We start from the raw sequence: 17,341 nt of genomic DNA on the forward strand, positions 1-17,341 counted from the left end.
GTAAACAGAGCGCGCGGAACATTTCTGGGCGTGAACAAAAAAAAATATGCTGTTTCGGGTTCGGAAGTCCGCAAAATGTCGCCATTTTCTAGGAGTCAATGACAGCTTAGCTCGAGACGAAATGCTACCCCTAGTGGCAAACTGTTTGTATGTCGCCATTTTCTAGGATTGCCAATGACAGCTTAGCTCGAGACGAAATGCTACCCCTAGTGGCAAAGCTTGCAGATGTCTCTTCATTACTTATGGCACATGACATTGCAAGCGCACGCAGATGCTTGTTGCTCCTAAAATAATAAATAGCCAATAGTTCTTTCGTTTTACGCTTTCACCTGATCTTATCTATACAAAAGCAAAATTACCGTCCTCTTTTTTCACATTAGTACACGTTTCACAAGACACGTGTTGAAAAGCTCCCTCTGGATCAAAAGCTGACGTCTTCATGCCTTTCCCGGGCATCCCATAATTGCAGCAGCAAAGTTCTCAAACTCATCTTAAAGCCAGTTTGAGCCACGAGCAGCAGGAATGGGGTTGTGAAATAGTGGGACTGGACATGTGAATATGAAGGCATAGCTCCCAACTTGTCCCTCTTTTGGAGGGACAGTCTCTCTTTGGGAGCCCTGTCCCTCTTTCCTTCCCATGTTTCCATCTTTCAGGACTTTGTCCCTGTTTCTATGTAAATATATTTATTTCTCTACTAAATATGTGTTTGATTGACTTTAAACTTATTCCCATCCTTTAAATTGATATATTACTAATTTTGGTACTATTCCATTAGCCGGGCACAACCACCAGGTGGCGTTAATTACTATTCCCCCTCCAGGCTGCCATGGATAGTAGGGAAAGATGCAACTCTGGTGTAGTTTTATCGCCACTTAATGGATGCGCCCGGTTAACGGAAAAGAACCCCAATTTTAAAATGTTAATATGAAGAAAAATGAACCAGGGTAGAAAAGACCAGTGTGGTTTGAATTACAAAACAACATATTTTTCTTATGAAATCTTTATGGTATGCACGACTAGGGGTGTGATGGGGGAGTGATCAGGGGCATGGTTTAAGTGTCCCTCTTTCTAATCTCAAAAAGTTGGTAGGTAAGCAGTAGTGTGTGATCAAATGGGACAGGTATAAAGGAACACTTATATGGTAATACATATTATTCAGTTTCCTGCTCAGTTGAGGACAGGGTTAGCCGAAATTCTGGGCTGCGTTGTAGCAACTCAGTGAGTTGACCTGAGATGACCTAATCCGTTCATATGGTCAGGGCCGGGCCAAAGCAGAGGCTGGAGAGGCTCCAGCCTCAGGGCGCAGTGTAGGAGGGGTCGCACAACTCACTCAGCTATCATTCCCTTATTGTGTTTGAAGCAGAGAGAAATAAAGAAGGGGATATATGGCAGTGACTACAAGCCAGATAACTAGAGATTAAGATGTTGGAGGTGTTGGGGACCCTGGGGAGACTCTTATTCTAATAGCAATCAGTGTGTGACGGCGGGGCTGGGAGGGATGGAGGGGCACACTTTGGTGTCTCAGCCTTGGGTGCTGGAGGACCTTGTCCCAGCTCTGCATATGGTGCCTGTGCTGACTACAGTTCATTATGCATTAACCATTATTTCTAAAGTACCACATGACGCCCCAACACAACATTGAACCCTAACAGCCCTATCGCCTCCTAACATGGATGCCTCTACTACCAGATGATCCAGACAAGCAGGGGTGCAACTAACGTTTTGGTGGCCCCAAGCAGCCCATAACTTGAGGCCCCACCCCTTCCACACAAGGGTGTGGCCACACCACCAAAGAAAGCAGAGCACAAAGCATGCTGCAGCAAAAAAGTGGTCATGGCCAAGACACAGTGTGGGTGGGGCCAAATACAGGTAGTCCACAGTTAACATATGAGAAAGGGTACAGGTGGTGCCCTCAGTGTGGGTAGCGAGCTATAGGCGCTGCCCCAGTATAGGTGCTGCAGTATAGGTTGCCAGGTACAGATTGTGCCCTCAATATAGGTAGCGAGCTATAGGTGCTGCAGTGTAGATAACCAGGTACATGTGATGCCCTCAGTATAGGTAGCGCGCTATAGCTGCTGCAGTATACGTAGCTAGGTACATGTGGTGCCCCATATACTTACGTAACCCTGTTCCAAAGCAGACTGCTCTGGCCATGGTTACTACCGGTGTTCCAACTAACTAGCATACATTGACAGAATAGCATACATTTAAAGTGATATACCCCTTGTTAGTAGAATCAGTGTCCCCTTGCCCGCTCGCTTCGCTCGCTGGGCTGCGGGCTCGGTCCTCGCTTCGCTCGGACAACTTTTTATTCTAACTCTATGTCCACTTGGATAGTGGAGATTGCACACCAGCACACAGGCAGCTAACTGGGGTTGAAAAGGTTAATGCTGCTGATGGGTATTATGGGGTTAATGTATGCCCTGCATGACTTTGCACATGCTCAGTAGCATTTGTATGCTATTCTGTCGGGTATGCTAAAATGTTGGAACACCGGCGGCACCTGTGACGTCATAAGATGTGCAGCTGGGTAACCATGAAGACAGGACGCAATCCCAGCTGCACAGAGGTCGACGGCTGCCAGCAACAAAGAGGCCACCCCTGTACAGTGAGGTTCAAAGCACGGGCCTGCCTCGCTTGTACGCTGGCGGCACCCCCTGCAGCCAAGAAACCTCTTCTTGTCACAAGCTATTAAGTATCTGAGTGTTAGCTGGTGGGCAGGGGCATTTTCAGGGCTGGGACCCACTAGAGAAATTTTGGCAGCGTTTTTTGATCTCTGGTGACTCCAAAAAGCGCTTTGCCAATGTAAGTGTATGGAGTGGGACCCACAGGAGCAATTAAAGCAAATCGCAACTGCAGGTCCTGCAACACTTTGGGAGCGATGGTGCTTCAAAACAAAGTATACAAGCCCTGCAAAATTGCTTCTAAATTGCTTTTCAAAAGCGATTTTGCAGCAATTTGGGGTCCAATTGTGTTATATCATTACCCTTATTTGATGTCCCAATGTCCAGCTTCTGCCCATAGTCACAGTCTGATTGCAGCTAGAGAAGCAGCTATAACCTCTTCTGCTAGGGGGTGAGGCTACAGGCGGAAGCCAGACATCAGGATTCGGTAAGTATAAAACTTTTTCATACAGGAAAAAGAAAATCAGAAGTGCTTTACAGTTTACCGACAGCGCTTCCAAGTGCCTGGAATCACAGCCGCAATCGCTCTGGGGATTGCTGCTCAAAGCGCTTGCATGGTTTCCAAGCACAGCAGTAATACCTAGTGGGTCCCAGGCCTTGAAGGCCACATAAAATGGCAAGTAGGGCCGCATGAGCCTTGCATTAGACACCAGAGCGATAACCCCAAGATGGATCCATGGGAGGCGTGTAATGTGCAGGGCCGCCGCATATCCAGAGGCAATTTTTAGGGTCTAAAAGCGTGTGAACAAACTGCACTGCTTTTAGACTAAAATGCAGAAATCATAACGCCAGGGAGGTTAAAGGGAACCTAAACTGAGACAAAAAAACAACAGCAGTTTAACTTACCTGCGACTTCTTCCAGCCCCCTGCAGTCATCCTGTGCCTTTGCCGTGCTTCTGCGATGCTCCAGTCACTGAAGCGCCCCTCTGCCAGCTAGATGCGTGCACCTGGTCCGCACGCCTCCTGATCACGCTCCCATGGACGGGAGTGTTGTGCATGCACAGTATGTAGAAAAAAAAATTCTATTGTGCATGCACAGGATGCTCTCGGCAGCGCAAGCATGATTGAGGACGCCTGCAGCCAGCGTATGTGCCACGTATGTGAGAGTTACAATGCTGAGTAGTGCACACATTGCCAAACAACATAGAAGTCAATGTTAACGGAATGTTTGTTGGTTCTTTTGTACATTAGCATTGAGCATGCACAAATACTAAAACTTGGCCACAATGACGTGTTCCTTCTCAAGTCAGGAAAATCAGTGCTTGGATGTGACTATATAAACAGCTACAGTTGCTTCAAAAAATTTGCATCAACTCAAAATTATTGCATCTCACTGACCATACCTACCTGCAGTCCTGGAATTAATCACAGGTTGCTGGTAAGCTAACATTCCTTCTTAGCACTTCCTGTCAATGTAAACCGGTAAGAACAGTCTACTGGGCTGTTCTGAGAAAGATTTTTCTTTCCAATCAATGTGGAGTTTAACTTTATAGGACCCTTACACGTGGCTCTTACAGTCATAATCAAAAATATTGGCATTCTTGGAGTTATGTCAGAAAAAGCACTGTGCAGAAAATAGTTGCAGTTATAAATGCTTTGCGATCATCATGCTTCTTTTGTTGGCACTAGAACACAAAAAAGCTGAAAAAGACATTCTGTAAATATTGTCAAAAATGGACTCAACAAAGTTAATGGTACCTTTTTAGAATTGTACTAATTATATTTCAAGCATGTGATGTTCCTTTAATTTTTTATTGAACAGTAGCAATTAATAGGATGCTGGCAATATTGAAATGACCACTTGCATCCAGTTTAAATGGAAACATTTTGAATGATGTTTTTCATTGAGTTCTGTTCTTGGCTTTCTGTGTGAACCACACTGAGCATGGAAGTAAGAAAGAAGAGCAAAGAATTGTCTGAGAATTTGAGAACCAAAATTATAGAAAAGTATGGACAATCCCAAGGCTACAAGTCTATCTCCAGAGAACTTTCTGTGTGCACTGTACATAACATTGTGTAGAAGCTTACACCCACTGCACTGGAGATCATTTCTGTAGACAGGGATGATAGAGAAAGATGATTGATTACAACAAAGAATTGTCCAAGTGAACCTCAATCAACTTCCAAACAAATTCAAGCGGACCTGCAAAAAGGGCACAACAGTTTGCACTATCTGTTACCATCAAAATGCGAAGGGACGCTGTGTCAGGTGATCCAGGAGAACCAACAGAAACAAAAATAAAAAATGCAGACTAGCGTTTGCTAAAATTTACCTGTGTAAGCCACAGTCTTTCTGTGAGAAATGTCCTCCGAACAGAGGAGACAAAAATATAGCTTATCGCTCATCATCAAACTGCTTACAGAGAACAAAAATAAGCCTGCAAAGAACACTACAGTCAAACTTGGCGGAGGTTCACTGATGTTTTGGGGATGCTTTGCTGCTTCAGGCACTGGCAAGTGGTATTATAAAATCTGAAGACTATTAAAAAAAAAATTCTGGAGTGCAATGTAGGCCCAGTGTCAAAAAGCCGGGTCTCAGTCATAGGTCCTACAGCAGGACAGTGACCCAAATCACACTTCAAAAAGCATCCAGAAATGTTTTTTAGACAAAGCACCAGAGAGTACTGAAGAGGCCAGCAATGAATCCAGATCTAAATCCCATAGAGCTCCTGTGGAGAGCAGTTGGGAGAAACCCTTCAAATCTGAGAAAACCTGGAGCAGCTGGCAAATTAAGTTTGGTCTAGAATTTTAGTAGAGAGATGTCATCTATTCCAAAGGGTGTGCTAACAAGTAGTAAGTTGAGGGTGCCATTAATATTGCCAAAGCCAGTATTTATGTTTTGAGTGGAATGTCTCTACATTTTGGTGTTCTTCCAGTGCTAACAAAATAAATAAACATGACAATACCAAAGCATTTGTAATTGCAAACATTTTCTGGAAGAAATGGTTTGTTTTTTTTACATTGAATTAAAGGGTGCATGACTGTAGAAGCATGGGAGTGAATGCACGATATGAGCAGGTGATCCATGTAGCAGCTGCTAGTTTTTTTTATATGCCATTGGCCTCACTTCATATACCTTTTATAGTTTTATTTAACATACATTTTGAATTAGGATTGGTGTGCTTATATAAATGTATACCTTTATTGTATGGCTAAAACCAACATAAGCCCTTATATTATTTTGAGCACCCAAACCCAGCCCTGAAACCCTGGGTGTCATCTCCTAAAGTGTACCTGAGCCGAGTAAGCATATAAGATTTATACATACCTGGGGCTTCCTCCAGCCTCATCCGCACGGATCGCTCTCACCCTGCAGTCCTCAGTCTTCTCCTGCTCCTGTACCAGGTCCCGTAACTTCAGCCAGTCACGGCAAGTCTGCGCAAGACTGGGCGCGACTGGCTGAAGTAACGAGATCCGATACCGGAGCAGGAGAAGACTGAGGACTGCAGGGTGGGAGCGATCCGTGCGGATGAGGCTGGAGGAAGCCCAAGGTATGTATAAATCTTATATGCTTACTCGCCTCCAGTTTCCTTTCAAAATGCCAGCTTAATTAATTAAAGCATAAATGTTATCTGAAATGTCAGTATCTATATATTAAAGTGTGCTGGATTGCAGGGCTTGTAGGGTGTGCAAAAATAATTTAAAGGCTTATTCAAGACAACTAAACACTTGCCTTTTATTTTTACATATGTAAACCCACACAGATGTACTTTAATGCCATGCCATGTGTTTTTTTGGATGGATATTTATGCTATCAAAATTCTATTTGAGTGTCAGGTTTGCATGGACACCATTCATAACATTCAAATCTATGTAATCTTAGTCAAAAATCCATTTATTAGAACAAAAATTACAAAACAAATGTGTTTTCTTACAAACATATAAATTATTTTATTTACAAAGCCATGTTACAAAAAAATAAAGAAAAAAAATTAAATGTAAGACAATAACAATACATCCCTCACTGGAAAATATCTCCAGGCCAGGCACATGACCATGGCAGTATCAATCAGATACATTTGTTCATTTTTTAAACTTTTTTCATTTTTTTTTAAACTTTATGCCATAGAATTTACTATTTACACCTACTCAAAACATTTGGAAGGGGTTTTTAATTTACAGCCTTTTTTGCCACTGAAAAAATACCCCTAAATGTATTTATTTTAATTACAGCTCCAGTCAAGCTTAACAGCCCATAAAAATGCTTAGTATTTTCTTTCATTTAAAAAAAACAAACAAAAAAACAACAAAACAGTGTGAAATCCTCTATAAAATTAAGAATTTTGAGGACGCTTCAAGTACATAAAAATCAAAGTTACTAAATACGCTCAAGCTTTTCTTTAACTTTTTTTTTGCCCTGATCTCATCTCTAAGACACACTGTACTGTATTTCTTTCAGTCATACCAACTAAGGAGGAGACTTACAAAAGGGTAAGTGTTCTCTTCAACATCCATTTGTGCTGAGAACTTCCTGTTCATTTAAATTACCGGCACCTGATTGGATACTTGAAGTGAACACAGTAACTTCAGTCCTCTACACAGCACACCTTTAATAAATCACCCCCAAAGTGTATAAATGAATTAGGTTTACCATAGGTTTTGTGCTGCATGGCCTATGAAGTGAGCTTTTTACCACACGTCACTCTTAACTCTAAGAAGAGTATTCTCTGCTTGACTATTAAGCCAAGTGGGACTGCTTCTAAATGAGGAGAAAAATCTTAATTCAAAAGCCTTTCTTGAACAAACCCTATTACCTGACATGAACAATATGAAGCCCTCCATGTGAAAGATGCATCCTAACATGTTACTAGCTAGCTGAGGGCCCAAAACTGCCATGAACAGACTATCATTCCTTAGTGTAGGTTAACTCTATGTATATTGGCGATAGTATGTAATGTTCCCCAATGCATCAGAGTTTCATCTTCACTGAACCAAACTGAGGCTCCCACAGTACACATGGGACCCTGAGAAAAATGTTAGCCTCCCCCTTTTTTAAAGCAAGAGCGGTTGATAATTTGATCAGATTCCTGTCAGCCACTCATTGCTTCTCAAGTATTACAAGCATGGAATGAATCACATTTGATACAAGTGCAGTACAATGAGAGGAAATAGTGTTATAAAGTATGGATTTGTAAAATAATGTCCTTTCCATCAGAATGGCATGGATATGCTCTCTTCAGAAGGCGTCTAGAGAAACTGTGTTTTGTTATTGCAGAATAGCACGATACTTAGTACTATTTGTAATCTATTTTTTCTCTGTGCAACAACAGATCTCCAAACCTAGAACACACCAGCTCATCAAAACCCAATGTGGGAGTTGTGTTCAAGTGTCATGGTGCATACAGCATACCAATACTAAAGGTCTAGAAAAAAAGGTCTTCTTTTAAAGAGTTAGCTGGATATCCAGCATTGAATAGAATATGCTGTATAAACTATTTTCTACAAAGGTCTGTCATTGCTATGTACATTGTAACATTAATACAAAAGAAGGCAAACAAGTTTTCCATGTCACTTTTATGGCTAACAGGCCTGTGCACAGCGGATGTGTGGCAGAGTCTAAGCTTCTATTGCTGGGAATGTTATTTTAGTGTCATGATATTATGAACACATTTACCTCTAGAGCCATACGCTTCATTCAGCTGAAGGATTTCATTTCAAGTGGATCTGCCGGGAGCTGCCATTTCTGACTGGCTTTTACAAAATGCAAATATCAGGGCTGTCATCCTTAACAAGCCAGGATCAAGCATGCAGTATGCAAGTGTTCTGACACTGGCTACATATATGCTTTAAGTTGCTGAACCACAAGGATAAGGATGACGGCTCTGGAAATAGCACCTTTAAAAACAAGCCAGTAACAGCATTATCACATTTTTGTCCTGCCAGTTCCCTTTAAAAGAAATGCATGCAGTTTAGGCAATGAGCTGTAATGTATTTAGCAGCCCATTACTGGTTGTTTGGGAAGTGGACACATGAACCCCTCTTCTCAAATCTGCAGTAGCATATAGGATGCCTCACTGTATGGCTGCACCTCAGCGCTACTGCTTTTCTGCTCCATTGCTTTGTGATTTGATTGCAACTCAACTTACGCAGTGTGAAAGGGCCGTAAAAGTAACTTGCCTTGACGACCAGCACATTCAAAGATGCCACGCAATTGTAGAGGCTGATATTTTCTAGCTCTTACATGTAGCCCTACTTACAGAGCAGGCACGTTGATGCCATACTCTGCCACAGAACAGACACCGATCTTGAGAGTTGGGCAATGCTAGCATCCAACACAGGCTCCTTTTATTAGTATTAGCCATGGCTTGAAAGAGAATACTGGCAAAAAGCCACTGGCACTTACTCATCCATAGACCTGACTGCCATATACTTCAAAACGATAACTAAATTAACATGTGCTAGAAATTGAAATACGCACAAGCAATTATACTTACTTGGGGCTTCCTTGCCATCCTCCCAGGCTGCTTTGTTTTGCAGTGCGGAACTGTAAATTCCTCAGTTGCATTCCACTGTGCATGCGCGGTCATGGCCACACGCGCATCCCGATTGCGCTACCGTACCTTGATGCATTCTGCACATGTGCAAATTGCTAAGACTAACTGCGCTTGCGCAAAATGCTCCCAGCAATGGGAGCGTGATTGGGGGACGTGTGTGGCCAAGATTGCACATGCCTAGTGGAGCATGACTGGGCAATCCATTGCGGGACAACAGAGCGGCCCGGGAGGGAATCTTACAGATGGACTGGAGGAAGCCCCAAGTACACATGCTTGTACTTTTTTTTTCCTCAGGTTTCCTTTAAAGGGAAGGTTCAGGGAGTGGGAAAAAAAATCCATATCCACTTACCTGGGGCTTCCTCCAGCCCGTGGCACACAGGAGGTGCCCTCGCCGCCGCTCCGCAGGCTCCCGGTGGTCTCCGGTGGCCGACCCGGCCAGGCCGGCTGCCAGGTCGGGCTCTTCTGCGTCTCACGCGGTCGCGCTGACGTCATCGGACGTCCTCTGGGCTGTTCTGCGCTTGCGCAGTACAGCCCGAAGGACGTCCGATGACGTCAGCGCGCCCGCGTGGGGCGTACAAGAGCCCGACCTGGCAGCCGGCCTGGCCAGGTCGGGTCGGCCACCGGGAGCCTGCGGAGCGGCGCGAGGGCACCTCCTGCCTGCCACGGGCTGGAGGAAGCCCCAGGTAAGTGGATATGGATTTTTATTTTTTTTCAGCCTCCCTGAACCTTCCCTTTAAGCACTATCTATGGATCTTACCACATTTGTGGCAGTGACTTTACAGAAGGATTACAGTGTGATTCCGTTTAGAAGCAAAGGGGAGCTGATTTGTTTCTGTTTAAATTCCTATGACAAGCACTAGTGGATCCAGTTGCCCTTCCAGCTCCCTTCGTCTGCACTGTGAGGCGAACCCACAATTCATAAATTATCTTCAACACACAGGGCAAGAAGTCCACAAAATGGCAAGATGCAAAAGTGACAAGTGGTAGAAAACACAGAGGTGAATGGTTTTTAAATGCCATAATGGTTTGCCTAGACCTTTTTTAACTGAATGCTTTCCACTGAATTTCAGAGAAACTAAATGAATGCTTACAGTAATACTTATTATGGGCAACCAATCCAAGAGGAGAGTGCAAACATATCAATGTTTTAATTATAATGTAAAAGTGTCAAACTTTGTTTGCCATCAACTGAAGACTACAAAGGCTTTCAAAACTCATGTACAAGATTGCATCTCTTTCACATTCAGTAATGATACAATGACACAGCACCTGTGTAATACGTACCATTGGCAGGGTGCATTTATTTAATGACCTGAATAGCGCTATTTCCCTGTGCATTTGCAGGTCACTAAGGCAGTAAAGTGTGCAAGTGGAATCATGATTAAATAATGTTTTCTGGTTTTCTTTTTATCCCAAAGCCATAGTAATCTGGGTCACATTTCCAGTTGCCTTATCCTTCCAAACGATGGTGGTGAAGACTAGCCTAAAATGATGATATATGAAATACTCCGGTATAATCTATCAGTAGTTTGTACTGTCATCAGTGTTTAACAGCTCTACTTGCAAATTCAGTAATGTTATTCTACAAATATCTTGTACCCATAAAATGGACTAAGAATCTAACGTATTCCAGACAAATTGTCATCTTTTTCTAAATATGCATGCACAGGCTCCTCAGTGTTCCCTGACTCAGTCCTCAAGGTCCACCAGCAGTATGTTGTGCAGGAAAAAACAAACGTTCACAGGAGGGGTAATTAGCATCTCAGCAGAACTACCTCTGTGGATTTCCACAAAACATGCACAGTTGGTGGGCTTTAAGGACTGGGTTGGGAAACAATTTGGTTAGATTCTTCAGACAAATCATAGAATCACAGTTGTCCTGCAACGTATCAGATTTACTGGATAGGCGTGGGGATTTCAAGTGCTCCTGTCACCATGACATATCACTGCTACTTACAAATGGGAGGTGGGAAGATTGAAAAGACAGAAGGACATGAAAGAAGTAGAGGCTGCCATAACATATTAAGGTAATAATTTATGCTTGCATGCAAATGTAATGCAAACTGTACGCAACCAGGAATTGGGGCAATGCAGAAAATAAATCTTATTGGCCCAATCTACATACAATTTGTATTGAATGTGAATGCAAGCTGGTGTTATTTGCATTTCATAGAACATCTCTAGAGAGGCAGCTTCTATTGAGGAGCTGGGCCAATGTGATCTGTTGTAGAGCCCTGTTCATTGCAGCAGCCTGTGCAGCTTAGATGGGAGTGCTGAACAGTATACAGCCTTGCCATCAGTTTACGGTCATGCCATCCTCTACAGGTTTGATATAAAGGTTGGAGGCTAAATATGTTCTTAAGAATATTATTACCTAGTTGACAGTTAACATGAGGGACATCTATCATGACAAATTATAAAATTTAAAATACAGACTAAAAATTCACTATTTTTTCTAAGTCGCAGTTACTTACAGGAGGTAGTGAAAATTTGACCTGTCAGTCTTTGGCCTAGTCAATCTCCTCATCGGGAATTCTCAGTTATTTCCTTATTTACAAAAGCACTGCTCAGTTCAACTGCCACAATATCATGCAAGTGTGTGGGGAAGCTGACATCTTCGAAGATTTCCATTGATTACTTTTGTAAAGAGTAATGTTGATACTGAGAATGCCACATTAAGAGATGGTTTAGTCTAAACCCTGCCAGATTTTCACTACCTATTGTAAGTGACAGTGACATAGGAAAAAAAAAAGTAATTTATAGTACCGTTTGTTAGGAGAAATGCACATTTTATATGTAAGTATTTTACATTTTTCAATTCTTCACAATAGATGTCCTTTAAGTCCATTTTAAGGGCAGATGATCAGCATGACAGCCAAGCAAGTAGCATTTTGTAAAGCAAGTGAATACTGGATCCTTCCATTTTCCTCTCAGTTCAGCTTGTGTGTTCTCTCACTTGCTGTAAACCTCTTTTATTGCAATTCCTATTCAAAACAGACCCCTGATAACTAGCTCACTGCAACACAAAACATTGCGAAGTATGGCCGCACACTTTCACGTCACATGCACAGAGCGCAATGGCTCCTGGTGGCGCAAATTTCCTTTTAGTTTATGAAAGAATCAAGTATGTATTTGCAAAATGAGTACCATACAGAGAAAGAATGAACCACACAAAACATCTGCAGTAAGGCAAACTACCTAGATTTTTTTCTGGAATTCTAAACCAGCAGTTTACAAAAAAAGATCAGTTGGAATTTGCAAGTGTACAGTCGTACCTTTCATCATTCTACAAGGCACTGTGTTCTGTTTGAGTATTGATAGCAACCTACCCACTCAAAAGACATTCCAGAAATGGGAATCTTATTCTACTGTGATCTACAGATGGGCAAATGTTTTAGAAGCACTGGTAATAATAGAATACAACTCTCACGGGTCAAATATGCCATGTTTGATTAGCATATATAACCAGCCTACATGTGTATTGCTTCAACATCTGCATTAGCTGTATTCTGACTCTAGGTTCTTTGAGGCATTAGTGCTGTATGGAAGTGTCATGTCACCTTTTCACTTCTTCTGCCCGGACCTTCTGGCAAAAGAGGGGATAAACTCTTAACAAGACATAGACTTGAAATTCAGAAGTCAAAGAAATGAAAATTCCATGTTTTTAGGAAGAAACTGGTATTTAAAAAAAAAGGAATGTAAAGCAGCAAAGGAAGAGGCAAGATTTTAAAGTTAAGTCCTCAGTTTCAGCACACCATTAAGAGAAAATAAATAAATAAATGACCATATGTAAGATTCTTACAATCTTGAAAAAAACTGTGCAAAAATAACCAAGATATGTACAGACTATTTTCATCTTTAGAAATATACAACATAACGCATATAAAAAAAAATATAAACATTGCTTTGACTTTCTTAAGTTGCATTACTCCATTTCAGCAAAACATAAATTATTATAAAATTAACACTAAACAACATATAAAGTCCTTAGTATGCTTAAAGCAAACCTGTCATGGATCACAAAGCATGTGGACAATGCTGTATAAAGGCAGTTAGCACAGATTGCCTTCAAGTACAGTACATATTCCTTCTACTGTGCAGATAGGGAGTCTTGTCATCCCAAAATGTATGGAGTTGTTGACCTCTGTGCTTAAGAGCTCTGTCTGACCCAATTCCCTCATTCACAATTCAACAACAGTATTTCTATTGACATTATTAGTGCATTATTGGGCGTATGGACAGCAGCTCCAAGTCATGAAAGTAAATGCCTCCATTTGATGTACATGAGATTGTTGAACTCAATGGAGTAAAAAAAAAAATCTGAACTATAACAAAAGGTACCTGTAGGCATCTTGTGGAACTTGCCTTTAAGCAGCACTGTCAGTTTTCCAGACACTGCAAAAATACTGACAGGTTCTCTTTAATATTTTCCCCTGAACAAACTTAGCTCGAATTCATACTTCTTGTACACCTTATAGTTATTGTATGAAGCCGTACAGGAAAAACAAGCCAACCATTCTTTTCTTTAGTATGATGTAAATTAGGCCAACGTATTAAGTGCACTTTTAACACTGTAGAGACAGAAAGAGTTTGGTATGACTGAAATTTGAAAAGCTTTCATACATACTGACTGACACAGGGTGAAACATTTTGCAGTAGAACAGGAGAGATCGCATCTTAAAAACAATCTTATGCACTGCAATCTTAAATATGGAGGTGTCTTTGCCTGTGCAATCCTGGGTATTACCATAAATAGTTTACACATATAATGAATGCATCTCTGCTCTGAATTTTCAAGCAAGGATAATAGCAACAAGCCAGAGACTGAAGGTATGCATACTGTAAATTACTACTCATCTCTGCAGGTAATTTATCAAGACAAGTGCTAAGAAAACTGGAGCAAACATGCAGCAGTTACCCAGAGCAACCAATCAGGTTTCTGCTGTTGAATAAAACAATCATCCTGTTTGGTTACCTTATGGAAGTATTCCACATCTGGTCATATTTACCTTGCACTAGTCTTTGCAAACCATTCCCTCTGTCTCTGACCCTTTGCCCAATGAGGTGATGTTTCTGGGCCTAAATATCATGTACCTTGACCCTGTAGTCTCACAGTAGTCTATGTTGAAATTTTCATCATCTGCTCAAAGACCAAGGCACAAGTTGTAGGCCCTAGGAGTCACCCTCACCCTCAGTGTTGAGCTATAGCCCATAGATAATGTTATTTTCCAGAATACCTCCTTTTTCTATAACACTCCAAGCTTGATAACTCAGCCTTGATGTAGCCTTTAAAGTGAAGCTAGTTGCAAATAATAATCCAAACATCATATGTATGATCCCTGGTCCAGTAGCCCAAAATAAAACATACCACATAGGGTGACAATGCAGCAACTTGCTGTGCAATTTAAGCTGGGCAAATGACAGATCTCTTATGGGGTCTAAAAGCTAAAGAAAAACTGAACTGGCTTAGGCAACTCCCTTACCCTTTCTCTGAAACTAGAGATTCATCTTTGTATACTAATATGGAGTAGCAAAAATATGCTAATAACAGAATACGTTTTGCTTTAAGTGGTTTTAAAATAAAATCTCTTTCAAATCAAACCATATTCAGATAAAAAAAAACATAGGCTGATCATTGATCAATAGCCAAGCTGCCACATAGTCCAAAGCTGGATACTGATTTTCTATTGGAAAAAAATAAAACATATTTTATCCATAGAACATGGACAAATTCACATCTGTGCTGCTATAATTCTGCACGCCACACTTTTAACATAAAATTGCAACTGTGTCCCTTCTTTCACTGTGTGCAGCAGTTTGCATATTACTACAATCCAAAGGATTAGACCAATCCAAATTTTTATTGTATTGGCTGAAGTGTGCAAATAAGGTAACTATATAAAATGCATTGTTTAAAGAGTCAGAAGTAAAACTATTTAGCTTTACAGGACACATGGGCTAAAATAAATAATGATGGGAAGAATCTGAAACATTATCCGTTTCCAACATAAGGATGAAAAGTGATCCAACAACATTTTCATAGGCATCTTTGATCAGTACGCATACAGCTAGTGCTACTAATGCAGCTCATATCCCCCATTTGTTCCTAGCAGTTACTATGATTTTCAGCTGTGTAACTGTGTAGAATGGGGCTAAAGCAACCAAAATATTATGGCAAAGCATATACAGTCATTTACCTAAATATTAATAACCAGTCTTCTTAGCAAGGGCTTGAGGACCAGGACCAACATTTGAAGTCAAATGATTCTAAATAACACGGTGTGAAAAACAGTATACTGCTGGGGAGAACAACAAATCAGCAAATTTTGTGATCAGGCCGATAAATTCTTATTTTGATTTGTTGCTATAGATAGAAAACTCCATTTCTCCCTGTACCACATTACTAAGTAAGCCTAAAATGTATTAAATTACATTTCCAGTGTAGTCACCAGAAGTAGACATCATTGTCACTTCAATATTCATTGTCACTTCAATATTCCCCACCCAACTGAGTTACTGGAGGCAATCAGAGTACAGCATCATGATTACAATGGGCTCCATTTCAACATCATTTGAAAACAGCCATCTATGTGGGAGATGCTTTGTACAGCAATGTTTTGTTGCTCTTGTACATCTGTGGGTCTTCCATGAAATTGAACATGATTTCACATTCATAATGAAAAATCATATCTTGGTGGCCTAGAAATACCTAATTCATTATTTATAGAATTAATATTGCTGTACTATTTTCTTTTATCCCTTCTGGGAAGTTATATTTTACTTTGGAAAATTAAACTTGCAATCTAATGTCTGGGAAAAGACCAGGAAGACTGAAATGTATGGATGATGTTGGTTGATATGTTTCTGGCCAATCATTACCATGCACCGAACAGAACATCTATGTACAGCACATCTCCCATCACAAAAGAGGCCACTGCACGTTGCCCAACTGCCCACTTCACAATCGCAGTCAAACACAATCTCAGTAACACTGGTCTAGTTGGGAATAACCTGTAGCTGTTTCACCCGAGTGCCATACTTTTCCTTGCTGCAGTCATCTTTCATGTAACTGATATTAGAATTGCAAAAGAATGGAGAGAAAAATAAGGAGTACAGACATTGCTGCTGTGGCCTTTTATCTGTAATAAAGGCTGGGGAAGATAATCCTCCTTGAAGCCACGGTCTCTATGCAGAATTCGCTCTTCTGCTAAAACACCCTTGTGGCCAAAAATAATTATTTCTACAGAAATAAGAATACACCAACCATAAGTGGCAAAGCAAAAACACCCAGTTTGGTTCTGTAAACTTTAGACTAACACATCTCCATTATGTAATTCTGAAAGGCAACACACTGTTCCTGCTCGCTGCCAACGAAGAGCACAAAAAGGGCTGCGGAGACCTTAAGGTAATCGTCTGTTTATTTCTGTGTCACGGAAGAGTTCGTATCCTGCCAGTGCGATTCGTCGTCTTCTTAAAAATAGCAAAAACAAAGAAAGGTATAGAATTAGAAATATACAACAATATGACCATTTGCTACCTTAAAGAGGAACTGTAACGACAAAACGTCCCCTGGGGGGTACTCACCTCGGGTGGGGGAAGCCTCCGGATCCTAATGAGGCTTCCCACGCCGTCCTCCATCCCTCAGGGGACTCGCTGCAGCCCTCCGTGCAGCGGTGACGTCAATATTTACCTTCCCGGCTCCTGCGCAGGCGCTCTGACGGCTGTCGGCTCCGAAGTAGGCGGAAATACCCGATCGCCGTCGGGTCTGCTCTACTGCGCAGGCGCAAGTTTCCGGCGCCTGCGCAGTAGAGCGGACCCGACGAAGATCGGGTATTTCCCTCTACTTCCGTGCTGAAAGCAGCCACAGCGCCCCCGATGGAGCCAGCAAAGGTAAATATTGAAGCTACAGTCGGGTCTGTCGCCGGCTGTTCGGAGGGCTGCAGCGAGACCCCCGTGGGACAGAGGACGGCGTGGGAAGCCTCATTAGGATCCAGAGGCTTCCCCCACCCGAGGTGAGTACCCCCCAGGGGAGGTTTTTGATGTTACAGAGTCTCTTTAAGTGGACCATTGATTGTGTGGGTTAATACATGGTTTGTAAGAAATCGCGTATTTTAGAAGTATAAAGATGGAATAAAGAGGAAAACAAATCTAGACCATTAGGAT

General features: G+C 41.7%; 1 protein-coding gene across 4 annotated transcripts in view; it reads right to left on the minus strand.

Moving 5' to 3' along the window:
- Positions 1-13,087: 13,087 nt before the first annotated feature.
- The window catches only part of ATXN7L1 (ataxin 7 like 1), a 121,710-nt gene continuing 117,456 nt past the window's right edge, over positions 13,088-17,341 (minus strand). For all 4 annotated transcript variants that reach the window (XM_068276267.1, XM_068276268.1, XM_068276269.1 and 1 more), the window contains one exon: positions 13,088-16,648. In XM_068276267.1, coding sequence (XP_068132368.1) covers positions 16,607-16,648 — 42 coding nt within the window. In that variant the 3' untranslated portion in view covers positions 13,088-16,606. The remainder of the gene's footprint in view (positions 16,649-17,341) is intronic.

The sequence above is a fragment of the Hyperolius riggenbachi genome, chromosome 3 (genome assembly GCF_040937935.1).
Source record: "Hyperolius riggenbachi isolate aHypRig1 chromosome 3, aHypRig1.pri, whole genome shotgun sequence".
Taxonomy (NCBI): Eukaryota; Metazoa; Chordata; class Amphibia; order Anura; family Hyperoliidae; genus Hyperolius; species Hyperolius riggenbachi.